The 27,978-nt window shown below is 37.3% G+C and overlaps 2 protein-coding genes across 2 annotated transcripts; one reads left to right on the forward strand and one right to left on the reverse strand.

Annotated features, from left to right (window-relative positions):
* Positions 1-347: 347 nt before the first annotated feature.
* LOC130720787 (probable serine/threonine-protein kinase PBL25) lies at positions 348-4,941 on the forward strand. Its single transcript, XM_057571483.1, has 5 exons — positions 348-770; positions 1,128-1,303; positions 1,486-1,684; positions 2,377-2,768; positions 3,473-4,941. Exons 1-5 carry the CDS (start codon positions 674-676, stop codon positions 4,445-4,447), a joined length of 1,839 nt encoding a protein of 612 aa, XP_057427466.1. The 5' UTR covers positions 348-673; the 3' UTR covers positions 4,448-4,941.
* A 3,300-nt stretch (positions 4,942-8,241) lies between these two features.
* On the reverse strand, positions 8,242-17,651 carry LOC130717081 (probable UDP-N-acetylglucosamine--peptide N-acetylglucosaminyltransferase SEC). The gene is made up of 28 exons (XM_057567190.1): positions 17,256-17,651; positions 16,740-16,885; positions 16,364-16,462; positions 16,191-16,241; positions 15,528-15,644; positions 15,325-15,381; positions 14,473-14,592; positions 14,111-14,173; positions 13,940-14,018; positions 13,192-13,301; positions 13,048-13,101; positions 12,873-12,940; positions 12,678-12,780; positions 12,318-12,520; positions 11,975-12,071; positions 11,370-11,441; positions 11,180-11,256; positions 10,948-11,064; positions 10,751-10,835; positions 10,499-10,666; positions 10,148-10,258; positions 9,946-10,032; positions 9,702-9,829; positions 9,484-9,566; positions 9,232-9,337; positions 8,907-9,053; positions 8,677-8,797; positions 8,242-8,583 (listed from the first exon to the last, which is right to left on the reverse strand). The coding sequence occupies exons 1-28, from the start codon at positions 17,428-17,430 to the stop codon at positions 8,470-8,472; spliced, it is 2,958 nt and encodes a 985-aa protein (XP_057423173.1). The 5' UTR covers positions 17,431-17,651; the 3' UTR covers positions 8,242-8,469.
* Positions 17,652-27,978: the final 10,327 nt, after the last annotated feature.

Below are 27,978 nucleotides of genomic sequence, written 5' to 3' on the forward strand. Positions count from 1 at the left end.
GACTCTCTCATGCCCACTCGTCAACTCCTTGATTTAATTTTTTTTTGTTGACATACTTGATTTAAGTTTTTTTATAAGGGAATGATTTAATTTAAATATACGTTGATTTAAAAAAACTTCTAATATAATGATAGCTGCTTCCCATAACCATATACGCATGTAAAAAAAAGGTGCAAGACAGAATATAATTAATAACAATTAACCAAATGATAACAAGGAAAAGGCTGGATGCCATCAATGTATGGACTGGAATATGGGAATCACATTGATCTAATTTCAACCCAATTGAATCCACATTTTTTGCAACTCTTACCTCATAATTAAGTCCACCCAAATCTCCTCCTTTTCTCTCGGATACTTCTGAGGAAACCTCACCATTTTTTTCCTCCATTGCCACCATGCATGGCTTCCTCTTCTTCTCATCTTTTCCTTCTTTTCTCTTAGCTTCCTTTCCCCCTCCCACGGGGTCCTTCAATATTTGAGGGACCCTTTCCTTCAACATTAAAGGCTTCATTCATCCTTTCTGAGAGATTTTTTGTTTTTGTTTTTGGATGAGAATGTTGTTTAGAATGAAGACTTTATAAATATAAATCATATTTATAAATTTCTTCCATTGATCAGAAGCAAGCCTTTGAGGTTGTTTGTTTGATCCATCCTGGATTGTGTTGGAAGCATGAATTGCTTCCCGTGTTGCACCGCCCAGAAAAGTAAGAAAAGCAGGGAGCATGGTTCTCCAACATCCAAGGAAATTGTTCCAGGAAAAACACCAGGTATGTTAATCTTCCCAAATATATATTCATTAATAATGCATATGTTCACGGTTTTACATTGCAGTCGCAGTTATTTTGCGGTCCTTCATATTGTGAAAATTTGTGAACATGGCTGTTGTGGAATTTATTTGATCAAACTAATATAATTCAAACACAAAATTTGTCATGATAAATATTTATCTATTCATTTATGTGATAAATCATGATACATTTTATAAATCATAAGAAATGGTGATAAAATGGAATCGTGATAGTAATTTTATCCATGTTTGAGCGAGTTAGTATACGTTTGAAAATTCTTCTATAATTAATTATGATAAAGGAGACATTGATACAAATATGTTACATGCAACACAGATATGAAGAAACCTAGAGGAGATGAGGCAAATCAATTGGACACTGAAAATGTTAATGCACAACATTTCACATTCCGAGAGCTAGCAACCGCCACAAAGAATTTTCGTCAGGAATGCCTCCTGGCTGAAGATAGCTTTGGCAGAGTGTATAAAGGGACAATTCCTGCAACAGGGCAGGTGAAAAAACTTTCAATTCTAACTTTAAAGTGAACTTTGTTTGTGGAAATGTTATATAGACATACAGTTTTGATCGCCATTCAATTGAATGCATATGTCAATTGAATGTCGACCACTTATGACCTATCAATACTCTTTTTGTATGTTTTGTTTTTCACTTTGTTTTTCTTTGGATCCCACAGGCTGTGGCCGTGAAGCAACTTGACAGACATGGAACACAAAGCACACAAAGTTATAATGAATTTGTAGCTGATGTTTCAGAGCTGAGTCTCTTGCACCATGAAAATTTGGTGAATCTCATTGGTTATTGTGCTGATGGGGACCAACGTCTCTTGGTGTATGAATTCGTTCTTGGGTGTACTCTAGAAGAACGTCTTTTTGGTATTTACTATTTCACCTAACCCTTTACAGTTTACATAACCTTTCATCAAATTGAGTTTGGACAACAGATGTTTGTATATATGCCTGTATGAACCATATGTAGATGTATGTATGTATGTAATGGTTTCCTAGTCATGATATGCTAGCTTAGAAGTAAGGGGTGTTCTACACTTTACAAGAATTATTTTGTTAATTAATTAATGTCGGACTCTCAACACGGGTACCCTCATGTCTAAGAACAGACGTTTTGGAGCGTGAAGTTTTCAGGACTGAACATATGCAGTGACTCATTTATGGTTGTCCAATAAATGAATTTAGGATAGGTTCTAAACATTCTCGAAATTTGGATTACGTCTAACTCTACTCTTAAAAGTTAGCTTAGGAGTCAAGGTTGTACTTCTACTCTTTATAAGGACTATCTTGACCATGTCTCTAGTAAGTGTGAGACTTCTCTACATATATATTTATTCAAGTGTTTGAGAGAACAAATATTTTATGACCTAAGTATAAACTGTGTCTTTAAGATTATTTTCATAAGCAAGTGAGATAAGCGTATGACTAAACACTTACACTTGGGTGAAACCTCTTTTGAGCTTATTAGTTTATGAATGAGTATATACACTTATTGCCATAATAAGCACTTAATTAAATTAAGGTGTTTAACTAAATTGAATTGTGTGCTTTTGTTGCAGAAAATAAAACAGGGCAACCTGCATTGAACTGGTTCGAGAGAATGAAAGTGGCAGCTGGTGCTTCTAAAGGGCTTGAATACTTACATGAAAGTGCTAATCCCCCAGTTATATACCGGGACCTGAGATCCTCTCACATCATGCTGGATGATGATTTTAATGTGAGACTGTCCGATTTTGGAATGATAAAACTTTCTGGGGGAGACAAGATGAACCATGCACCGCCAAGAATTATGGGTACCTATGGTTACTGTGCTCCAGAGTATGTAAGAACAGGTCATGTCACCTTAAAATCAGATGTGTATAGTTTTGGAGTCGTCTTGCTAGAGCTCATAACTGGAAGACGAGTCATTGACACCACAAGACCAAATGAAGAGCAAAACCTCGTTGCATGGGTAAAATATTTGAACCCCTTTTGGATTTTGATTTCATCATACATGAAATGAATCAATGATGATCAATAGTAAAGATCTTTAGACACTCAAACAGAAAAACACTCCACATACTCTTAATTTTTCTCACTATTTATCTATTTATATCTCATCAAATCATATATATCACAGTCTGAGTGTTTGATGGGTGTCTGCTAGAGCTAAATAACAGGGCAGCATGACCCGTTTAGGACCAACCCGTTTATGTAAGCGGTTAAACAGTCCAAATTACAAAAGCCTGCTTCATAAACAAGCCTAGATTTCATCTGGTCCTGACCCACATAAATTGTGTGTTGCACAGGCCAACCCACCCCACAGGTTTAGGCCCAAACACCCAACATTCACATGGTTAGAGCTTAGCTGGTCAACCCGACCAATTTAGGATTGACCTCTTTAGGTTCGTGATTGAACGAGTTGAGCCGGAAAAGCTCACTTCATAAATTAGCCTCCATTTTATCTAGTCCTAACCCGCGCAGACTGCGGGTTGCGCATGCATATCTGCAGGTCTGTGCCCGTATACCCAATTCTAGTGTCTGCATTGTGCAAATGTCTATTAATCATTATTCGTGTGATGATAGCAGTTTTAAACCAACCTACGATAAGAGCTTTTCTGATGTGTATCAATCAACCTAAGTATATATTTTATTTGGTTGTGTGACTGATCGCAGGCACAACACTTCTTCAGGGACCCAAAAAGATATCCAGATATGGCAGATCCACTTATCAATAAGCAATTCCCAGAGAAGGATCTGAATCAAGCTGTTGCAATTGCAGCTATGTGCTTACAAGAGGAAGCACAAGCCCGTCCCTTGATCAGTGATGTTGTAACAGCTTTGAGCTTTCTTTCCATGGTTCCTCCAGATGTTATTCCACCCCCTCTCCACCCTGCTACCTCTATCTCTAAGAAGAGTAGTGCTGGTGAAAGCCAAGGAGAAAGTGGAAGTGAAAGCGAGAGCGAAAGTGAAAGTGGGAGTGGAAGTGGAAGCGGAAGCGAATCAGAAGAATCTGATAGTTCAGAAGATGAGAAAGGAAAAGGTTCTAAAAAACATGATGATGATACAGCTAAAACAAAATACCAAGAAAGTGATGTCATAGACATTGAAGATGATTATTACAAGGATGAAAACCCACATGGGTCTAATGGCCTACCTATGTTTTCCCCCAAATCGAGCCGCAAAAGCAGCACGCGAACGAGGAAAGGAACACTTAGTTCAGATTCAGGAATTGGAAGTGTTTCTTCCAGCAGCAAAAGCGGTAGGAAATCACGTGGCGCGGTTGGTAATAATTTAAGCCAGAAGAAGACTAGCCGAAAATCTTCTTCTGTAAGCAAGAAGAGCAGCCGAAAATCTTCCACAAAGGATTTAAGCCGTGGAAAATCCTGTGTTAGCAGAAGTAGTGTGGGGTCAGAGGATGGAGATGTTCTGTTAGATGGTAGCAGCAGCAGAATATCACAAGGATACATATCTTTTGGCCTTACCAGTGGAGTGAGTGTTCAATCAGATCTCGACCACAACAGCAGAACTGAAGAAGAGAGCATACACTTAGATCATGAATGCAGCATAGGATCAGATGAGGAAAGTGACCATCCTTTCGACATGATTAGCAGCAGTGGATCAGATAACGGAAGTGTTCATTCAAGATAAAAATTATCAACCACTGGTTGCCACTTGCAATGTTGCGCAGGCACGCGCACCAAGGGATCTTCTGTTCTCAACCTGTCTCATTCTCTGTCCCATCAATAGAATTCTTAACATGTCAATTAAAATCAAGATTTTGTTGATGGAACAGAAAATTGAGATGTTATTTGAGAACTGAAGATGTTTATCCCAGTTTGTTTGAGCCATACATCATAATCACATGTGGAAATATTCTCAAACTGAAACTTGGAACTCAAGCCTACTTTATATGTATTGTTTTGTTTAATAGGTTGTGTATTTTTTATTACTTGTCTACTTTTAGTTCAAGAACTAGAGTGAAGACAAAGATGAATTTCCATAGGGTAACTGTTGCATTACTGGAAAAATGATTCCTGCTTGTTTTATATTATGATAGCCATTCTAAAGGTTATCAATGTCTAACTCACACACATATGCAGATCATTCCTAGAGTCTTTATTTAGACTTCTCTACTTCATTTTCAGACATCATCAACCAGAGAAATTCCTCCGCATTCAACTATTAGAGATGAGATCATTACTGTACTTGCTATAGTTCGATTGAATTACATAGATACTTCTAGCAATTTAAACAGAAAGGCTTAATTACTACTTTAATTCATGACGTTTACAAAAACCACGATTTTAGTTCCTCACCTAATTTAATTACAAGACTAGTCCCTCATGTTCCCTCCAGTTTGCAACGTTAGTCCTTCCGTCTAATTATTGACGGAGAAGGCTTATATGGCAACGCACATGCTTCTCATGTGACAAAGAAAAATGGTTTTACTGCACTTTTAGTCCCTACTTATACGCATTGTATAGATTTGGTCCTTAAAGTTCAAAAGTTACATTCAAATTAATAAAAAACAAGAAAAAACAGAAAAAGTTGCTCACATTGTTGTAGATAGGGGTATCTGAACAGAAAAGTTTTCATGCAAGTGCCGAACGAGGGATAAACAAAAAGAAACTACATATCCTATAGAAAGCAAACGAACAGGAGAATAGCATCTCAAAGTATTTGTCCTATTCTGCTTGTGGCGGCCCGACATCCTGTCTCTCTATCACACTCTCCAGCTTGTTTTTTCCTATTCAATTTCTATGTAACCATCGCACACTTAAAACAACAATTGGTATATTCTTTATCCAAAGCATGTGCCTTATGCTTCTTAAGCCTACTAATATCCTGCCGAGTCTAAGAGAATACTCTGTACTCACATAACATAAGCACTCAAGTAAACAAAAAAATACCACCATTTCTACTTTCTCAGCATTAGTATTAGTCCCGTTTACCCAACAGGTACTGGTCACAGTGGTTAAAAGTGACTATTTGAACCCGTGAATTAAGAGTTCGATTCATTCAAGAATGGGAGGAGAGGTAATACTAGTTGCTCTTGATGCCAGTAAAGATACCAGCAATGATTATGCATTGGAATGGACAGTACAAAATATGGCCAAGGATGGGGACTTGTTAATCCTGCTTGTTTTTCTTCCTTCACTTGTACATACTAAGCCAAATTTAAATCGAAGGCTTCAATCTCTAGCATGTTATTATCTTTCTTGTGGGTTAATTTTCACTCTTCACCATTCTATAAGTGTTTGTTTTGATTACCATTTTTTTAGCTTCTCTTCGTGTACTGTTGTTCATTGCTGTCTGTGTTTCCTTCATGATGATGATAGGTGGTATGAAGCACAATAAAGGAAGCCCTTTTGACCAAGTTGGTCAAAGTGAAACGGATATCTCACGCCATGTAAACAATGTATATGTTCTCAAGATGCAACAGCTATGGTTAGACAACAATTTGATGCAGGTACATAAGTTTAAAACTTCTATTTCTTCACCATTTATCTCAGAGTAAGACATGTAATTCTCAGATTTTAGATTAGACCTAACTTTATTCCGAAAGATGTGAAGATATCCGCACACAAGTCTTTGATATCCTCAACTGGTGCTGTAGAGTTTGCCTAAGAATTTCTGGTCAAGGATATGAGGGTTAACCTCTCTCCAGTGTCCATGAAAGCTTTATGTGGGTTCCACCACCCCTACAGCCTTTTGGCTATACATTATAAAAGGATTTAACCTATATAAGAACTTATTTTGCCATTAGTTCTTGTATGTGAACTCCTGAGCTCTGTGATATACGATCGATATAGATAGATTGTGGGTGTTTTTAACCACCACATCCTACATAGTATTAAAAGATCATGTTTCTGGCAGTATGAAATGTTAAAATACCGCCAAGAATTGCGCATAATATTTTAGGAAAAACTTTGTGCCAGGCCACAAAGTTTCTGTATATGTTGATCGTATGTTGCTAGGCTCGTATGTCCAACAATCACTATTGTTTGGATATGAGAACCATGATGATGCCAAAATCACGGTGAACAAACCACAAAAGTTAAAGAAAAAATTACTTATGGTTACCGTTTATCCAATCATGCACTCAATGTGGAATTTAAGAGTTGTTTCAATCTCTAACTATTGGGTCTTCCTAGGTGCGCTACAAAGTAAAAGTCATTCTAGATATGCAGCCTGGTGCAGTAGCCACAAAAGCCAAAGAACGTAAAGCCTCATGGGTGATCCTTGATAGGTATTGTCACTTCCTTTTTATCCTATAATAATTTGCATTGCATAACACTCATAGCTATTGAGCAAGTTTATATCAGTAAGAAGAATTAGCACTTGAACGCATGATGAATTTGAAAAACATTATACCAACATTGACACTTCATATCTAGGCTCTTGAAGAAGGAGGCTGATTATTGCATTAAACAACTTAACAGCAATGTTGTATTCATGGATCAAGCTGTTCCTAGAATCCTTAAAGCAGTAAGCCCATTGACAGAGGAAAACTCAAGCGCAACATTCAACCCTTCATCTTATGAATTTCTTCATCTAAATTCAGGGAATTTCAGTAAAGAATTCAAGTGCTTGGAAACATTCAACCCTTCATCTCAAAGAATCATTGAAAAGGCTATGTCCTTTTCCATCTCAAATCCTCCGAGATGCTTTGAAGAAAGCGACATCACTTTGGACTCTGACTATGGTACCAATCTAGATTATGAAAGTTACTAGAGGCTCCCTAGCCAAATTTATTCAAAACATTAATTAACTTTGTTTGTGGAGATGTTTTTTCATGCAATTATTGTTACAATGTGTGTAGTTGCTTATCAAAAAAAAAAAATGTGTGTAGTTGAATTCTTTTAACATTTTTGTTAGTTGTTAGCAAGTTAAATAGTTTCTGAATATTTACATTATTGTTAGTTCAACATTTTTGTAAACAAAGTACCGTATTAGATATTTTCCTCCTGTAACCAAAAAAATAATTACCGTATTAGATTATTTTATCGTTATTCTTCATTATAATTCATTTGCAATTTAAATAACTAGCAAAATTATTAATAAAAAAGGTAAGTTGAACAATAAAATATTATAAAATTGTTACTGCAACTTTTTTCCCCACAATATCCACGGCTCACAACAGTGTAATTAATCATCTCACAACAGATGCTCAATTAACCAATAAATGTGATAGTCTCTCCTATATATCCTTACAAGGTCTAGCTTAACTACCACTAAACCTAACACTTCGTTGTCATGTTATATTGTTACACAAGTCTTAAATATATTTCTTTCATAAATTTAAAATATTTAAAGTCAAAATTGTATTGTATATATTTGACAATTATTAATCATCAAAATACATTTTGATATTATTGAAATTACCCGGTATATATTATTATTAAACTCAAGCCCTGATATAAAAAAAATGAAAATGAGACTTTGAAAAGACAAACATTTTCTAGGATAAATAAAAATACAACTTTGTACCTTAGTAATAATACAGGGCAATTCATGAACAATAACTAGATAACTGATCGACATATTGAGTAACTACGTCACCATTTCCCCCCTCAAATTCTAGTAAACCTCTTAGACACTGGGGGTTAACTACGACTTTCTCTTGATCTTTTTATTTACATTCCCGTCTAAATCGGTAATTCCTATGGCTATTTATCATAAGGGCATTCAACATCATTTTCAGTGACCTTAAAATGCTGTGGGCGTTGGCCAGAGCAATGCAGATTCCACATTTTGAAAAATGCTCTGTCCAGATTCTTCACCTGCAACATTCACCATAACCTTACAATACTAAACTGTACAGCAATGGAAATGACTATTATTAACTTGTTTTAAAAATATAATTTCAAACTCACCCAGCGAGCTGTGTCGAATAGAGGGCAGGTTGTGCGTATTGCTTTGAGCTTGTTAGTAAGAGCTTGAAGCTTCGGGCGATTCAGAGCTAGTGATACTGCCCTTTCTTCATACTCTTTCATGCTACAAGGATTCACACACGTTTAAAATTAAGCAAGCAGGACATTAACATAAACAATGGTCATCATCATCAAAACAAATATTGCATGTGGCAACTAAATCATAAACTCACCTGCTAACAATCATCTCCTCCCCGAGTCCAGTCGAGAGACAGAGTGACCCAGCGACTCTAGTAGCCATTTTCTCAAGAGGCAGAGTAACCATTGGCAAGCCTGCCCATAATATATCTGTTCCAGTTGTATGTGCATTGCATAAAGGCCTACAAGAAAACATAATCAGGACAAATAACTCAAAAGTAAAATTATTTTGTAAGCAGAAGAACATGAAAAAGAAAATCAGCACACATAAGCGGACAACATTATATTTTTGGGGAGGAGGGAACTGGATGCACACAGAACATTCAAGTAGCAAGACAACAAGTAGAGAGAAGAAAGTACGTGTCAAGGAATAAGTCTGCTAAAGAACTCCGTCTGATGTGTTCCTGCTTCATTGCAACATCAGTAAAAATTATTTGATCGGGCTGTACCCCTTGTGCAACAGCATCTGAAAGCAGTACAATAATTAGAAAGGAAGCCATAAAGAAAAATTAGTGTTTTGACATCGACAACGCCCACTGGAGCATTGGTCAAAATGAGTAGACATTACTAATAGTAATACCAAAGAAAAGACTATCAAACAACTACACATACATGCCCTCAGTCTCATTTCGCCTGCTGCAGGAAATCGCAGGAGCCAAAGTGCACTGTTGGGTACACGTTTAAGAATATTGCACCTAAAATAAGACAAGCATAGGCAGACATGTAAAGCATAAGATGCAAAATATTGGGAAAGTCGAAGACATTAATGGAATATAATTAAGCAATCATATATCTTATCAGGACAAGTAATAACAGCTTCCTGCCATTACCATGTGTTAAATATATCAGGATCCATCTTGTAAAGTTGATTGAAGCATGCGAACAGAAATTTATCCTCAGGTAGACCATAATCTGATCGTTTGTGCTGGCAGTTTGGGTCCAACACATCCAGATTTTTCTGAACAAACAAATTATGAAGAGGAGACATTCAGCAACACGCATCTAAATACACAGCTAACAAAACAATCACACAATTGAATACAACATTCTCCACTACAAGTTCATAAAAATAACCTGTTTATAATCATTAACAAAGTAGCAATGGGGCAGGTGGACAATCTTTTCAGAATAAATGTGTGCATACTGTAACGGGGACACGAACTGCAAGAGAAGTCATAACTCATAAGAATTCAGAAATCAGAAAGCATGTAAGATAAAATAATAAATATGTATGAACCCTCTTAATTATTTGGCCTGGTAGCACAAAATATCTCACCTCATCAGTGACTAAATAGTCTATGTAAGAAGCCCCTGTTGTTCCAGGGAATCCCATATATGAAACTTGAATAGGTGCAGGTTTCATAGCAAATATCTCATTTCTGGCACCCTGCAAAAGAAAAAGGAGAAATTCATCATGCAATAAAAATACCTACACAAGCTGAATATTCATCAGACCAGGATCCAATTAAGGTTTCATACAACAGGAAATAAATGGGAGTAAAGATTCAGTAACCCATATCATAACAAGCAAAACAAAACAAACTTTGATATAATGAAGAACTGCATTAGTTATGAAAATTGATTATTTAAGAGATCATACAAGAGTTACTAATTGACAGGGAGCTACCTTCGTATAACCATTAAGATTGACAAGGACTTGTATTTTATCCTCATTGATCATTTTTGCTATCATATCCGATGACATGGCAGATACATCCACAAAGTGCTCTGTTTCAGACTGTATACGCTGTCTCCACTCAGTACCATCATTTGGACTCAAGGCATAACAGAATACCTACATATATAGATAGTCAATATTTAATAGAGAAATTGGGGGTATTTCGAAGTCAAAAAGATTGAATAGAACCAAAGTAAATACCTCAACATTCTTCCTATTATGCATACCAAAAACAGATCCCATGAGATGTGACAAGGGGTGATTACCAAAGTCACTACTCACATACCTACAATCCAAAAAATTCGGCCATATAACAAGGAAAAGAATTGGTACCAATAGAACAACAAAGGAAAGGAGAGAACATTATTTTGAGTTCAGGAGAAGTAATTATAACATACCCAACCCTTAGTCTTTCGTAACCTCCCTCCCGCTTGATTGGAATAGAAGCGGGATGGCTGAATGGTGGAAGAGCAAAACGGGAAGCAATTACAGAGCAGTGTGCAGCATATTTTCGACTGCAGAGAGTGAGAAGAGAAGACATTATAAACTGAGCAGAGAAAAAAGAGTATACTATAGGGCATTCTATTTTTTTTATCATGTCTTCCTAGTTTTATGAACTCTCAATCATACCTAATGTCCAGAGCAAGCATGGGGTCCAGTGGATATGCTATTGCATGGAAAGGCTGGACACTTGGAAGAACTGACATCTGAGAAACAGAAAATCATAATAATTGAAGCACACTAAAAAAACATGCTAGTATGATATCATATATTGATTTAATAAAAAGAAAAACGAAATGGTATATGGATTGCTACTAACATTAATCTGTCTCCTGATTATCCCTTCAACCTCCTTGAACATTTTATCACGATCCTCCCAAGAACAGACACACTGCAATATAGCAAAATATCGCACTGATTAAAGCCAAAATAAGAAGTATAAACTAAAACATTGCAAACACAATTAACCCTGGTTATGTCATAAAATTAGCAGAGCAAAGCATAGTGAAAACCAAACAACAATACACTACCTATTTAAGATATATTAGACAAACAAACAGAATAAGACACAAACATCTTCATTCATGGGCAGAGTAAAAGACTAAAAAGTTAACAATGACAAAGAACAACAATGCATTTTAACAAATAGTGAACCATTTAATCTTGACTTCAATCATTGTTCCGTAAAGTATATCCAAATTGAGCTGTCAGAACAATATCATAGTCCAACCAGGTCAGACAAACAGCAAGATGTAAATGTTTGAGAGAGAAACCTCCCAATACAACCACCAGTTAAATGCTCGAGAGAGAATACAATCACCAAGAAAATATTCATGTTCAGGTAGAAGTAAAATTCTAAAAAAGGTTATTCACCAAACGCACACAGAAAATATAAAGTAAAAAATGATTCAGATGGGAGAAAACCTGAAGTGTATGTAGGAGATTGCAAGTTGCTTCAGGAAAGTCTGCACGAAGAATCAATGCCTGTTTATAGCTCTTCACAGCAGCCTCAACATGTCCACTGAAATAAACATAATTTATATGAACTTAAAACGATGACCAAGTACATTGAGATCTTATTGTTGACAGAAGTCACAGACAGGTGGTTGTAAGGTAAAAGTGTAATATATACAATCTAAACAATAGAAGTAAATTTGAACTTCCGATGCAGCTTAGTAGAGTGAAAAGGGACAAGAAAATAAGCCATCCCTGTACGATAAGAAGTTCCAGGATCAATTTCAAATCAAGGTAAAAGATATTTCCATACCTATCTTTATAAGCTGACGCCAAATTAGCGTGGGCTTCAGCCATAGTAGGCCTGACAGTAATTGCACGTATGTAATCCTGGATAGCATCACTAACTCTACCAATCTCCTTAAATGTATTCCCTCTATTTACCAGACCATCAGCAGCCAAGGGATCAATGCGGAGGACCTCATTGTAGCATGATATGGCATCTGCATAATTTCCCTACAATATTTTGTCCAAGAAATAAATATACATCTGTAGTGCTATAAACCTTCAATTTGATCAACAATATGAACGCTAACTCAAACCAACACCAGATACAAATAAAAACATATTATTATATATAAAATAGATGGAATTATGCTAGAGGATTTCATACCTGCTGCTTATAGATTATAGCAAAATTGTTATAAGGAGCGGATAATCCAGTGGTCACACTCAGTGTAGCTTTATAATATGAAGCAGCAGCAGCTACCATGTTCCTGCATCACAACAATTTCATTCAAGAAAACTCATAATCCCCATTAACCACAGAAATTACTACCATTGACATGAAGACGGATGGGCAACATACCATTCCATGTATATATTTCCAAGATTGGTCAAAGCCTGTGGATGGTTAGCCTGCAATGAAAGGCATTGCTGCACCCCCAAAAATAGAAAGTTTAGTAGGATTTTGGCGGACATGGAAGCATAACAATTAAAAGTGTGTAATAAATATGAAGACAAGATACGGAAAAAAAACATACATTATAGCACTGGATTGCTTCCTCCACTCTGCCAACATCTTTTAGAGCATTACCCTAAAAGATAATCAAATTAAGTATTGTACAATTGCATATAAAATTGCATATTTAGGATTTTAAACTAAACCAAGACAACAAGAAACCAACCAAATTATTGTAAGCTTCCAAAAATCTGGGGTCACATCCAATAGCTTGTTTATAGTGTAGAATTGCCATGTCCAGTTGACCTTGCTCATAGTATATACTGGCCAAATTACCTGTGTACCAATCATTAACAGTACGCTTGAGGTGATTAAATGAACATAGTTAAACTTAAGTGAAAAGAATGTTTGGATCTGCTACATACGAAAAACATATATTCACAGTTTTACTACGTATATATTGTTACTGTCCATTCACAGAAAAAATGTTCATGCTAGAATGACTCTCCAGTCCGAACCAGCCATAATAATGTAATATATCTTGAAAAAAAATGAGACAATATAAAGTTTGAAACTCGTTCTCCAACATTAAAAAGGGAAAGTACACCTTATTTCCTAACAAGTTTTATTAAGTAAGGAAAAATAAGTCGCAAGACTCATAACAATAATATAATAAAATAAATAAACCAATACAAAATCAATTGCCTTTCATGATATGTAATCATTAGTGAGTGAATTAAGAAACATAAACCATCAATCACATGATATTATAACAGTAGCGCAATGATTATACAAGTGTCCAAACTTTTTTTCTGAAGGAACGATTATTCGTACCTACCACATTAATAACTATTCAGATATGTCGTTATGATCTCTGGATGCTATTAATAACTACCCATATCTTTGCACAGATTTTTTTCAAGGAAAATAAAACTAGCACCCAAGAGGTAAAGAAATAAAGCAACAGAACTCACCATAAGCCATGGCATAGTTTGGTCGTGTTTGAAGAGAATGTTGATAGCATGCAATAGCTTCTTGAGGCATCCCTAGAGCCTAAAGAGAAAAGGGCCAGAAAACCTTTCAAGCTTCCACGAATACCAATCAAAGTACTAGTTGCATCCAATCAAACGTACTAAGCCTCTTACCTTGTACACATTCCCAAGGTTCAGATAAGCATCAGGGAAAGAAGGTTTTAGTTTTACAGCTTCCTGAAATATTTTTAAGAACAAAAATAAAATGAGAACATATACGTGACACAAATGAACGATCAACATCACCGACAAAATATCTCAGCAACATCAGGGTTTCATGGGCATGAAGCAAAAAGTGGAATATTTGACGGAGACATCAGAAAAATACACTTTTTCAGTCACTTTTACACAACAATCATTAAAATAAAATCCGAAGAGCAGGCGACAAAATTAACAGGATAATCTGGTGCACAAAAGGCTTCTATTAAATGTTTTAAGAATTTCACCCAAGCGTGTGATGTAAAGAAGAGACAAACCTTGTAATACTGAAGGGCTCTGTTGAAATCACCAGATTCCATGAACAGACCAGCAAGATTTGACCATGCAATAGCAAAGGTAGGCTGAATGCGCAATGCCTCAAGGTAACAACTGTATGCCTGCACAAAATGTTAGATTCTGACTATTTGCAGTCTTGGAGATGGATTTTACAACAAGACCAACCATCATCTGATTCCAGGCTTGAAGACAACAAGTTGACATCTGTATTGAACTGTGAATTTGAACACAGTTCCACGCACCAATTATTTAAATCAGTAACTAAATTGTAAACAAAAGATGTAGGGATAAAATATTAAGCACTGGAGGAGCCATCCAGGCTTCATGGCCAGCACATAGCCATTTTTTATAACACAAAATGGAGGAGTGTGACCAGCAGAATATGTGAAGGACTTTTGTTGCTCATTCCAGGGAATCTAGCGGACAATTATCTCAAACTGGAGGCCAAATCAAGAAACTGTATTGGCTCTAGCAATATGAGGGGCACAAAGATCTGGGTAGGTAGCATTGTGGCAGAAAAGGCCTTATAAAAGACTAGTCTCCCACATGAAAGACTAACTCAACAGGATAGAGTATCACTCATACTAAGAATAAAGTAGAGCATCATCTCAAACTGGGAAGCCCAATTTTTCTTAAGAGAAACTGCACTAGTGCACTAGCTATTGCAGAAGGAAGTAGTACAACAAGGACCAATTTTAGATATGTTTGTGCCAGAAAGTTCATTAAAAGAAGACTGATCTCCTTCACCAAGAGATTTGATAGTTCAAAAGACCAAATCACAGAAACTCAAACCACTCATAACAAGAATGTGCATATCAAATGTTAGGACTTACTTCTTGGACCAGCCCTTGAGCTTTCATTAGATTACCCAAGTTGCTATGAGCATCAACCTGCAGTAGAGACAACAATTCACAAACACAATGATACATCACCAGTGCCAATGAAATCAACAGTAGAATGAAATGAAGGATTCACACCATATGCTTTTGGAATAACGGCTTAGCTAGAGATCATCCAACAAAAAACTAAAGAATACCATTAGAGGGTTTATAGCAAGTGCTTGACGACAACACTGAGCTGCTTCAGTGAGTCTTCCTTTACGCATGTATGCGCTAGCTAGGTTTGACCATGCGTCAGCAAAATTGGGACGAAACTGAAAAAGCATAACAAGCGGGGGATAAATGTTAAATGAAATAATCAAGACTAGTAGAAAAACATGCAAGAAGACACAAGGAGAAAGTTGCATCAAATGAGGGGAAAACTACAAACATTGAAACCATAATTATAACATAAAATTGAACCATCACTTTCTTAAAATAATAAGCACCAAACTCATGGTGAAGCTTATACGGTTCACTACTTCTCTCTAATAATAATTTCATACTAGCAAAACATCCATTGCTTGTCATTGTTACTCGTAGCAGAAGGTAACAAAAATATTATGATAGGCTAGAAAAAAATAATGAATGGAATCCAGTTCATATAATAGAATTGAATTCATACAAGACATATCGTTATAAATCTAATTTTTCGGTTTCTGGACACAAGTGGGAATTTTCTTTCAGAAACATGGAACTTAATTACTATATTTCTTAGGAGTGATAATACAAAAAGAAGAAAACAAAAACGAAGCAATACACAAGTTCGTAAAACAATCACAAGGAAAATTACATATATAGGTCCAGAATTACACACAGACCTCAATGGCAATCAAGTAGTAGCGAATTGCAAGGTCAATGTTGCCTTTTTCCTGCGCAAGGGAAAACTCTATTAATTCTGAAAAATGTATGTACATCACCAACACCACCCAAAAATAGTACAACGAGTTCCATAACAGTCACACTCACACCATATTGGCAGTCAATTACTTACTTTCAATGCATTTGCCATATTCCCATAACACTCGGCGAAGTGTGGCTCCACCCTAAGTGCTTCTTCATTCTTCGCCACACACATATCAAAATCATGCAACTGCAAAGACAAATAGATCCACATGTCCAGAATGCAGTACAAAAAGAACAAGAAATCAGCACCAAGCAATGTAAATACATGGTCCAAGGCTTGTTAATAGCGCGCTATAGCGGCCTGGAGGTTCACCGCTACTCCACTATTTACCGCTATTTGCGGCTATAGCGCCGCAATAGCGCTCGAAATAGCGTTTTTTGGGCTTGCTGCTACGCTATCCGCCATTAACAACCCTGGGTCCAACAAATGACAGAAAAACAAATACAGTAAAATAAAAAGAAACCTGGTAGTAAATTGCTCCGAGGAGCAGTAAGTTATCAGTACGGAGCGGATTTCTGTCATAGACAATGTTGCTATGTTCTAGCGCTTTCTTATAACTTCCAGATTTGTACATTTGATGTGCAAGGGACAGATGCAAATCTTCATCAACTGCGATATGATTCAGTAGCAAAACTTAAAAATGTGGAATTGTGAAGCAAAAACTTTAAAAAGTGAAATTGGATATTAAGAACCTTAAAAGCAATACTGAATAGAGAGATATGAATGATAGATTGAGAAATTATAGAAAATATATTCAGTCTTAAAAATCCACTATTAAACCCTAACTATTCAATTCAAGCTAGAACAGAATCAAAACAAAATTCAAATAGTTTTAGCGCACACACAGTGTAAAATCACCTCAACAATCAGCTGAATTCCAAACAAACAAGCACTGAACCGAAAACGCAAAAGAAAAACAAAACAGAGAAAAAGCATGAATTAACAGTAATGAACTGAATTTACAAGACTAAGGCAAAACCTTCACTGGAATCATGGCTGCGCAAGGGCAAAAGAGTGAGCGAGGGTTCCTGCTTAACGGAGAACGGTTCAACGCGATCCGCGGTGAACTGAAGCCGAGAAGTGTCGGAAGAACCAGGAATCTGCAAGTGGTGGTGGTACTGGTGGCGGTGGTGGTCTCCCTGCACGGAGATCATGGTGGCAGGCGAGAGAGGGAAGATCGGAACCAATTCAGAGGCGGAGGAAGCAGATAATCATGAAAAGCGAACGGGATCGGAAGTGGTGGTTGAGGTGGTTGAAGAAGATCGCTCGAAAAATCGAAACCCTATTATTGTGTGGTGATTTCTCGAGTTTTCTTCTTCTTCGTTTTCTCGAGGGGCTTCGATTTTCTGTTAAGATTGGTAAATGTAGGTGGTGATGATGGAGGGAGAAGAGTGTTTTATAGGTGATGAGATTTCTCAGTGAAGGAGAGATCTCAGCCGTTGATTTTGGGAGTGATGATGGAGCCACCGTTCGGTAAAGTGAGATTTCGTGATTTGATGACACGTAGTTAGGAGTATTATAAAATATGATTTATTTATTTATTTATTTTATTTTATTTGAAGTTTGACAAGATATGACGGATTTTTGTTCAGCTTTCCGCGTCGTGACTCATGTGGTCATGCCTCGTTTTTCTTATTCTCAGGATGGATTGGTTGGTAATTGGTATGACATATTGATATTAGGTCCTATTAGATTAGATATCATATCATAGTCTAAATTTATATAATAATTATGATTTTATTAGTTGCTTGATATGAATATTATGAATTTTCCGTCAAAGCCTTCTTATCAATCTATCAATAAATCATGTTATGAATTGTGATGAACAATTTCTTGTTCTTGAGGAAAAGTGTATCCATTTTCGGGTGGAAACTATTTTGAATAATATCCACAATATATTTGAGAAAGTGACAAATTCTATTAACAAGCATTTTTGTAATCAATTTGCACATGACATTGCACAAATTGATTGAATGAAACTCTTTAATGGAAGATAGATGATAAATTTTAAGGATAAGACGGTTTTCACGAGATCTGTATTTATTGGTCGAGAAGTGAAAACGTTATGCACAAGCTTTCAAAGAGAATCACCAACTTGGTCTCGATAGTATTTTTTGAAGAAGAAAAGTTGAAACTTATTTGGACAGGAGAAGTAAATGATTTCATGGACATCAGGGTTGCTCTCACTTCGATTTTGACTAGATGTTGAATAAAGAGATATTGGCAACTGTTGAAAGTTTGGGGTAGGCATTATGAGAAAAAAATGCCCCTAACAATTGCAAATCAGCCGCAAAAAACATCTTATAATAAGCTTGAACCTCCTCTATCAATCGTCCTTCATCGGGGCGCCAAGATCTGTCTTCAAGCTTCGACCTATGGATCCTGCTTCTTTTCCTTTGAATAAAACCGCTTAATTGTAGAAGTAGGCGGTATTTCTATCACCAAACCAGATCCTCTTTTCTCTCACTTTTTGGTATCATATGAGTTTCTCCTACTTCAAGATGCACTTGTATTCTCTCTAAGTTTAGCTCAAGATAGACGAGATCAAAAGTGATTTTGGCATTCAACTCATGTTGAACACCTTTAAGCCTAGCACCAACTCTCCTCCTCATGTAAATATTCCCAAAAGCCCTCTTGCTCAAAACAAATTATTGAATAAACAAGCTAAAAAGTGGGCAGGATGCACCTCTAGAAAATGGTGTAAAAGTAACTTAATTATAAAATTTCTCCCCTCCATTTGTGGACTAAACAAGAAATGATTTATGTTCTTCCCCTCCCTTGACCGGTTGAACTGAACAAGATAACTTATTAAAATTTCTCTTCTTTCTTCCCCTCCCTTCATTAAAATCTCTTTCTTCCCTTATTTGAACCAAGCATACTCTAATGGAGAAATTGAGTAAGGTGTAAGTTTAATACCTATTTGGGGGGACATTTTGGGAAATGGAGTTGCAATTGAGGGAAGCTCTCGGTTTGATTAACGCGTGCCAAATGATTACGCTCAAGTCGATAACAATTGAATCATATGAACTCCGTGAAGGTTTGTCATCATATTAGCACAATGAATGGTTGTTAGATCTGCACCCACCAAGGTTAATAGTATGTTGGAATTAATTTTCAATTTTATAAAATCATTTCTCCATTCACAAAAACTGATAGTACTTCTTTCACAATCACTTTTCTTCTAAACACTCTGAAGAAATATTTCCAACCATGTACTTGGACATTCTAGAACATCAAAGCTTGTTGAGGTCTATTTATATTTTTCTAAGCACTCTGAAGAAATAGACTCATTTTTTTCAACTTCCTACTATTCCGTAAAACACTAAACAGGGACAGAAGATCATATATAGTTTCTTTTATTTCTTAGACAAAAAGTTGCTATACTTGCTAGGAGTCTTTTGGTTACACCCAACCAACATCATAATTACCAATTTAAGTGTATCTGTTGGCTTTTCACATTGGCTAAATATATGATATATCATCATAATGTTAATGAATTGAAGAGCATTTAAGAGATTATGAACTGCTAGATAGTGGTTTTCACTGGTTATAAAGTGGAACACATCATTGCAATACTTATTATCATTCATTACAACGGTTAATTCAAGTACTTAATGGTAAACACTATTTTTTGGTTTACCACATCCTACTCCTACCCTCCACTACTCAAATATGTACGAGTCGGGTATAACCATTATGGACGGTAAAACTTTTCTTACTAAATATTTAACGCAGCTGCATTCAAAGGAACTCGAATGCGATACCTCACTTTAAGCTAGACAACCCTAGAACAACCCTGTATCAGTTGATTTACCTACTACTATCAATCAAGTTTGTTCCGGTATAGAACAGCAGACTAAGGCTAACCAATATCGAGAGCAAGCGAGAGTAAACAAAGTGAGTAAAATGCGTGAAATGATAGGATCTCCACCGCTTGGGCGGTCCTTTTTTATTTATAGCTTGGGTTTTGGCCCGGCTGGACCATGGGTTGCCTGGCCCATTTGTTACACGATAATGATAAGCCCAAAGTAAAGTGATTCGGTCCGCCCATATCAGTCCACAGGCCCACAAGACACTGATGTTTTAGAACTAAAACGAAAGTGTCTTATTGAGGCCCACAACTTCTGGTACGCCCGTGTACAATGTGAACCAATTTATGAGCACGCGGGCTTCAATGAAATAAGGCTAACAACAAAGTAAAAATTTACTAGGCTAATCATTATAAAATAATTCTTTCTACGTGACACGTGATGTCTAAATGACGCTTTGCCTATCACCTCAATCACTGTGCACCAAATCAATCCCCTTCCGGATTTTTGTACCTGCTGTAATCATCACAAATATTCCACAGATATCTTGAAACTTGTAATGCATAAGGCCTACCTAAGCTATGCTACTCACATTAATTAAGATATGCATTTAAAACCCACTCATAGAGTAACTCTTCTCTGAAAAGACTCGACTTCCTCGAAACGACGCATTCACCTATTAACTGACGTCACTCTTCATTCAATCGCTACCTTTCTGCTAAACGTCGTCTCTTTATGGCGCGCTGATTCACCGCCTTGATGAATTTGAATGTGTGGCTTGAATGAACGCGTGGATTCACGCAAACCACGCGTTTGCTCATCATTTACCTTAAGTGCCTTTAACCACACCTTTCTAACTCATCTCTTCATCTTCCACCGTTTCTCTATATATAGCAATCATTTTTTACCTCAAACTACTTCACTCTTCTCTTTCAAAAATTTTACTAACCTCGTGTACTCGTAAAGTTTCCTGCATTTACTTGCAAGTGTTCTCCAACATTGCCAGAACTCCCCCAAATTAGCCAAGTTCATCAGATCCTTTTTCTGGTAAGCACTCCTCACTCAACCTGCTTGTGCAATTTTTTCGTCTTTCTACACTAAACCCTTCATGTAAAATCTTTCCCTCTTCAGCTTCTTGTTTTACCCAAATCATTCTTAAAAACTACTCTCCTTCACAACTATAACTCAAATTGTACCCCGTTACATGTCATAACCCCTGAATCCTTTACAATTTCAGGAATTCTTTTCAAAATGGATGCAAAACGCACCCGTAAAGTCTCTAAAGCTTCTAAAACTTCTACTCTTGCAGTTGATATGTGGGTTACTAGCAAAGTCAAAACTAGGTTTACTAAATTCTGCAATGTTAAAACTGTAATGGATTTAATCACTGAAAATACCTTTCGTTCTGACGGCCAAGATGTGTACCTTGACATAGTTCCCTGCTCGCCTACTGAACCTTGTTGCTTTGGGGCTCCTGACCCTAACGGAAAAAACCACACCTACTTCTTTGAAAACATTTTCTCTGACCTAAAGTATAAACTCCCCCTCTCAGATTTTACCTGCACCGTTTTGACTTTACTAAATGTTGCTCCGACACAACTTCACTGTAATAGTTGGGCATACCTCAGGGCGTTTGAACTTTTGTGTCAACTGTTAGGTATTGAACCCACGAGCAATAGATTTTTCTACTTTTTTGAAACCAGTAGTAGAAGCATTAAAGGTGAATATCTTTCCTTAGCCGCCGCCAGGGGAAAAGGTCTATTTACCTTGTTTAGAAGCCATTACAAACAATTCAAAGGGAAATTTTTTAGGCTAAACGAATCTGAAAAATGCAAAGACGTCTTTTACTTCAATGACGGAAGCCCAAAGTTCCCCTTCTACTGGACCGCTCGTTATGAAGCTATCATCAAACTTCCTGATGATTCCCTTACCCCTGAAGAAATGGTAGATTGCACCTTTCTATCTAGCATTGATTTGAACCTCACTGAATTTCTAAATGCCCATTATGAAAACAAATTGGGTGAATATGTGGGTAAGACTCTTGAATTTCAGTATCTTTGTATTTCAAGTGTTGGCTGTATCTAACTTTTCTTTTCTGTTTCAGCGAAAATGACTCGCCTTTCTGATGATGATATCCTACGCTTCCGTCGTGAACAACAAGCTGCAAGAGAAAAAAGAAACCCGGCGAAGACTTTGATTGATGCCGATGCTAGTCATTCAGGCACTGAATCTAATCGCCCTCAAAAGAAAAAGAAAAGGAATGAAACTCCGGAACCAACCAAAGGAAAGGACGCATCTCAACCTTCAATGGAGAAATTTATGATGAAGAATAACCCTCAGCATTTGGCGCATCAAAGTGGGTCTTCAAGCGCTCCGCCCCCGACATGGAAAAGCGTGCTGAAGGAATTCGAAGAACTTACTTCTGAAGAGGTAACTTCACTATGGGATTCAAAGATTGACTTCAACGCATTGGTGGAAACCAATTTGGTGTTCAAGGCGGATCAGGAAAAGATCAAAAGGATTGGGCTAAAGGAAGCTTGTCAAGCCATCATGACAAAAGGACTGGAAATTGCGGCTATTTCAAAAATGGTCGACCTGGAGACCGCTGGTTTTGACGGGATTAATTCCGCCAAACAACTTGAAGAAAAAGAAAGAGAGATCCTAAAGATGAAGGCTACGATGAAATTATTGGATTCCTCCAATAAAGTAAGTGAGAAGAAGGCCGCAGATTTGGCCCTGGAAAATGAGCGCTTGAAGAAACATGCTGAAGCTGTGAGCGCCACCCAAAAAGTTAAGGAAGAAGAACTTGTGAAATCCCAAGCAGAAATCACTGAACTCAATTCTGCCAACTCTGAATTGAAGAATGAAAACTCTAAGTTACATTCTGAAATTTCTGAACTAAAAAACTCCATCCTTGATCAGTTGGAAGCTGGATTTTCAAAAGCCAAAGAGCAAATTCTTTTCTTAAATCCTCAAGTTTCTATCAACCTTGCCGGTTCCAATCCTTATGCCAGGATTGTTGATGGCAAGTTGATCAACCCTGACACTGGCGATGAGGAAGAAGAAGAAGAATATGAAGGAGATAAAAATGAAGAAGATGGGAACGCCAACAACAATGAAGGCGAAGGAGAAAATCATTAGTTCCACCCCTGTTCAAGCATATGTACTACATGAATTATCCTTTAGTCTTCTTTTTTTTATTTTCTAAGTTAGTTAAATCTGCTATGTTTTATCTTTATCTCTGTAAGTGTTGAGCAATTAGCTCCACGGTTTATCCTAAGATAATTATGTAATGTTTATCAAGCACTATTAATATGATGTGTTTTCTATATATCAACTCTCAAATTGCATAATTCTAATGGTTCTGCCTCCCGTCTAAATTACTTCAACACTTAATAACATGTTTCCAACACTTAATATGTTTTTGTTTCTATTCCTATTCTATGAAGACATCACATCTTAACTTAACATAGAAACCATTAAGTTATTCTTTCGATCTCAATAACATAATTCATCCAACAACAACTAGATCAATTAGACAAATTAATATAATTAATAATACCGCGCTTTACTAACCTTTCAATCAGTAATCTCAAAGTATAACTTAACATGAATAATTTTTACTAACCTTTCACCAAATTTGATCCGCCTTCGTCGTTTAGTTGAATACGTTATTCCCACATTTTGCCGTACATAATGAAATATGCTAAAGTTTAAACTTAATCAACTACTTTGGAATCATAAGGCCTTTGTGTACATAACTTAGTCAAATTTTTCATTTTTGACATAGTTACTCATGGAAATCAAAGTCAACATATTTGATTTCATTAGTATGCTCGCGTGGAGACTTGTGCTTAGTTTGGACAAGCTTAAATCCAATTTAAGACTGTGCTTATGAATTCGTGGCCGAATGCTCTTGTTTTAAGAGACTTACTTTTTTCTCAATTGTCTGACGTCGCCCAATTGATAGACCTTAGTTGATAAGTTTCCGCTATGGGTAAAAGAAATAAGTAAAATGATAAGCCCTTGATCATTTTAAAAAGGTTATGCCTCGTTAAAAACTCTCCCGCCTGGGGTAGAGAAAAGAGTGCACACCTGTTATTCATTAATAATTGATGTCTCGTTAAAAACTCTCCCGCCTGGGGTAGAGAAAAGAGTGCATCAAATCTAGTCTTACACAACAAACATAGTTTTAAACGATACAACCAACAAATGTAGACTTCAACACACACAAACTGAAACAACGAAACACAGTCTTGGACAAACATACACTGAAACAAACTGTACAACACAAAACAAACCGAACGAACCACCCTGCACTTCAACTGTAATAATAACGGAGATGCTGTGCATTCCAAGCCCTTGGGACCCTTCGCCCCGATAACTCCTCCAAATGATACGCCCCTTGACCAAGCTCTCGCAGAATCCTGTAAGGTCCTTCCCAATTAGGTGATAACTTCGAATCATCAGGCCCCTTTGCCTTCCTACGCAGAACCAAATCACCAACTCTCATTTGCCTCGGAACCACTCTAGAATTGTATCGCCTTTCCGACCTCTGTTTTACCATTGCCTGCCTCAAACGAACCTCTGCTTGCGTTTCCTCTGCTAAATTGAGATCAACCACTCTATTCATGTCGTTCTGCTCTTCATTATAAGTTGCCACCCTGAAAGTTACATCTTGTAATTCTGCTGGTATCATTGCATCTACCCCGTAAGTCAACTTAAAAGGTGATTCGCCAGTAGTTGATTGAGGAGTAGTATTGTACGCCCAAATGACCGTGATTAACTCTTCAGCCCATAATCCCTTAGCTTCGCCTAGACGCTTTCTAATTCCATTGAGAATGACTTTATTCGCTGACTCCACTTGTCCATTTGTCTGAGGGTGCTCAACTGAGGCGAAACGCATCTCAATTCCCATTCCTGCACAAAAATCCTTCACACTCCTGCTTGTAAACTGTGTTCCATTGTCTGAGACGATAGTTGCTGGAACGCCAAATCTGCAAACCAATTTTCTCCAATAAAACTTTTTGACTTTTTCTGCTGTTATTTTCGCCATTGATTCCGCCTCAATCCACTTAGTAAAATAGTTCACCGCCACCAAAATAAATCTGATTTGAGAACCTGCTGGAGTGAACGGTCCCAGAATATCTACTCCCCACATTGCAAATGGCCACGATGAACTCATTGAGCTAAGAGTCTCAGGCGGCGCCTTATGTAAATCTGCATAAATTTGACATTTACCACACTTCTTCACATATTCCATACAATCCCCTCGTAAAGTTGGCCAATAGAACCCTGCCCTGAGCACTTTCGCCGCCAAAGATCTTCCCCCTACATGACTTGCACACACACCTTCGTGAACTTCAAACATGATTCTTTCCGCCTCATCCTTAGAGACACATCTCAATAAAGGAACTCCAATCCCTCTTCTGTACAATTGATCGCCCAACAATGTGTAACGACTTGCCTCGCGAATTTGATCCTTAGAGAATGTCAACACATTAGAGACTTCTGCCTCCAAACACTGTTTGATACGCCCCATCCAATCTGAATTCGCTAAAGTTAACACCATCATTGTCTCATCTTCTTCGATACTTGGGCTACTTAAAACTTCCTGGATAACTGACTTATTGTTTCCCGGCTTCTTGGTGCTTGCTAACTTTGATAGAATATCCGCCCTTGTATTCTCCTCCCGCGGAACATAATTGACCTGCACTGTGCCTATCTGCTTTATCAATCCCTGAGCTTTCAATAAATACTTAGCCAGATGTGCGTCCCTCGCCTGATATTCACCCTGAATTTGCCTGGAAACTATCTGAGAATCTGTTTTAATCATTATGCTCTTGACCCCTATCTCGATCGCCAACTTCAAACCTGCAATTATAGCTTCATACTCTGCCTGATTATTGCTTGCTTTAAAGTCAAACTTGAGTGACTGCTCAACTGTCACGCCACCTGGCCCTTCTAAGATTATTCCAGCTCCACTTCCCTTGACATTAGACGAACCATCTACAGACAAACTCCATTCGCCAACTTCCATATTTTTCTCACTGGAAGACATTTCATTAACAAAATCCACCAATACCTGTGCTTTAACCAGACCTTTCCTGTCAAAAGTGATTTCAAATTCTGACAATTCAACAGCCCAGGAAACCATTCGTCCAGCCAGATCAGGCTTTTGCAAAACTTGGCGAAGTGGCAAATCTGTTTTTACCACAATTGGAAAGCCTTGGAAATAAGGTCTTAATTTCCTGGCGGATATGATTAGAGCTAACGCAGCCTTTTCAATTTTTTGGTATCTAATTTCAGCTCCTTGAAGAGCATGACTCACAAAATATATGATCCTCATATCATCCTTATTTTCTTGCAACAAAACTGAACTAACTGCATTATCAGAGATGGAAATAAACATTGATAATGAAATACCTGGAACTGGTTTGGCTAAAATTGGTGGCTTGGATAAATGATCCTTCAAACTTTGGAACGCCCTCTCACATTCTTCAGTCCACTGAAAAGTTTTGTTCTTCCTTAAGCATTGAAAAAATGGTGCTGATTTTTCCCCAGAACACGGAAGAAACCTGGATAAAGCTGCTATTCTTCCTGTTAACTTCTGCACATCTTTAACTGAGGTTGGACTCTGCATATCGAGTATCGCCTTACACTTATCAGGGTTCGCCTCAATTCCTCTCCTCGTGATCATGAAACCCAAAAACTTTCCGCTTTGAATTCCAAACGAACACTTTTCCGGATTAAGTCTCATGTTATGCTTTCTTTGTTCGCCAAAAGCTTCTTCGAGATCAGAACAATGCGCCACCATTTCCTCTGACTTGACCACCATGTCGTCTACATAAATCTCCATGTTCCGCCCCACCTTCTTGTCAAACACCTTATCCATCAACCTTTGGTATGTTGCTCCCGCATTCTTCAGCCCAAACGGCATAGTCTGATAGCAATAGTTCGCCTGATTTGTCATGAAAGCTGTTTTCTCCTCGTCAGGCTGATACATTCTTATTTGATGATATCCTGAGTATGCATCCATGAGGCTAAGCATTCCGAATCCAGATGCCCTATCCACAAGCTTATCAATATTCGGTAAAGGATAAGAATCCTTAGGACAGTGCTTGTTCAAATCTGTATAATCTGTGCACATTCGCCACTTGCCATTAGCCTTCTTCACCATAACAACATTCGCCAACCAAGTTGGATACTTTACTTCCCTAATGAATCCAGCTTCCAGTAACTTATTTGTTTCCACCTTTACAGCCTCTGCCTTTTCTTCGCCCATCTTTCTTTTAAACTGAACAATAGGTTTCACCCCGGGATTTAAAGCCAATTTGTGACATATAAATTCCGGATCGATTCCTGGTAAATCTCTTGCACTCCATGCAAACAAATCCATATTCTCAGATAATAATTTTACCAACCTGTTTTCCTGACTTGTAGTTAAATTGATACCAACTTTCAAGTTTCGCTCACCAATTTGGATCGCCTTAGTTTCCTCTTCTGATTTCATCTTGTACTCACTGAATCCTTCTCGAGGATCCAAAATAATTTCTGACTGTTCTAAATCCACCTCATAGACTCGATGCCCCTCTTTCACTGCTTTCTTACCCATGTGCCCATACTGCTTAAAACTTTCTGAATAACACTTTCGAGCAACCATTTGATCAGCCTTTAAAATTCCAACTCCTCCTTTGCTCAATGGATACTTCGCCGTTAAATGTCTTGTAGAAATGATCGCCCCCAATCTGTTTAGTGATGGCCTCCCAATGAGTGCATTGTACGGTGAAGTACATTTTACTACCAAAAACTTAATAGCAAATGCCTCCGCATTCTTCCCTTCTCCAAAGACAGTTTTCAATTCCACATATCCTCGAACAAATACTTTTTCTC

Source organism: Lotus japonicus, chromosome 5 (assembly GCF_012489685.1).
Source record: "Lotus japonicus ecotype B-129 chromosome 5, LjGifu_v1.2".
Taxonomy (NCBI): Eukaryota; Viridiplantae; Streptophyta; class Magnoliopsida; order Fabales; family Fabaceae; genus Lotus; species Lotus japonicus.

Excerpts from the sequence above, each read along its gene's own strand:
- LOC130720787 (XM_057571483.1), top strand. The coding sequence starts at position 674 with ATGAATTGCTTCCCGTGTTGCACCGCCCAGAAAAGTAAGAAAAGCAGG. Across the intron at positions 771-1,127 it reads TGTTCCAGGAAAAACACCAG|ATATGAAGAAACCTAGAGGA; the intron begins GTATGTTAATCT and ends CATGCAACACAG. Across the intron at positions 1,304-1,485 it reads CAATTCCTGCAACAGGGCAG|GCTGTGGCCGTGAAGCAACT; the intron begins GTGAAAAAACTT and ends TGGATCCCACAG.
- LOC130717081 (XM_057567190.1), bottom strand. The coding sequence starts at position 17,430 with ATGATCTCCGTGCAGGGAGACCACCACCGCCACCAGTACCACCACCAC. Across the intron at positions 16,886-17,255 it reads CAGCCATGATTCCAGTGAAG|TTGATGAAGATTTGCATCTG; the intron begins GTTTTGCCTTAG and ends ATCATATCGCAG. Across the intron at positions 12,941-13,047 it reads AAGCAATCCAGTGCTATAAT|CAATGCCTTTCATTGCAGGC; the intron begins GTATGTTTTTTT and ends TTGGGGGTGCAG.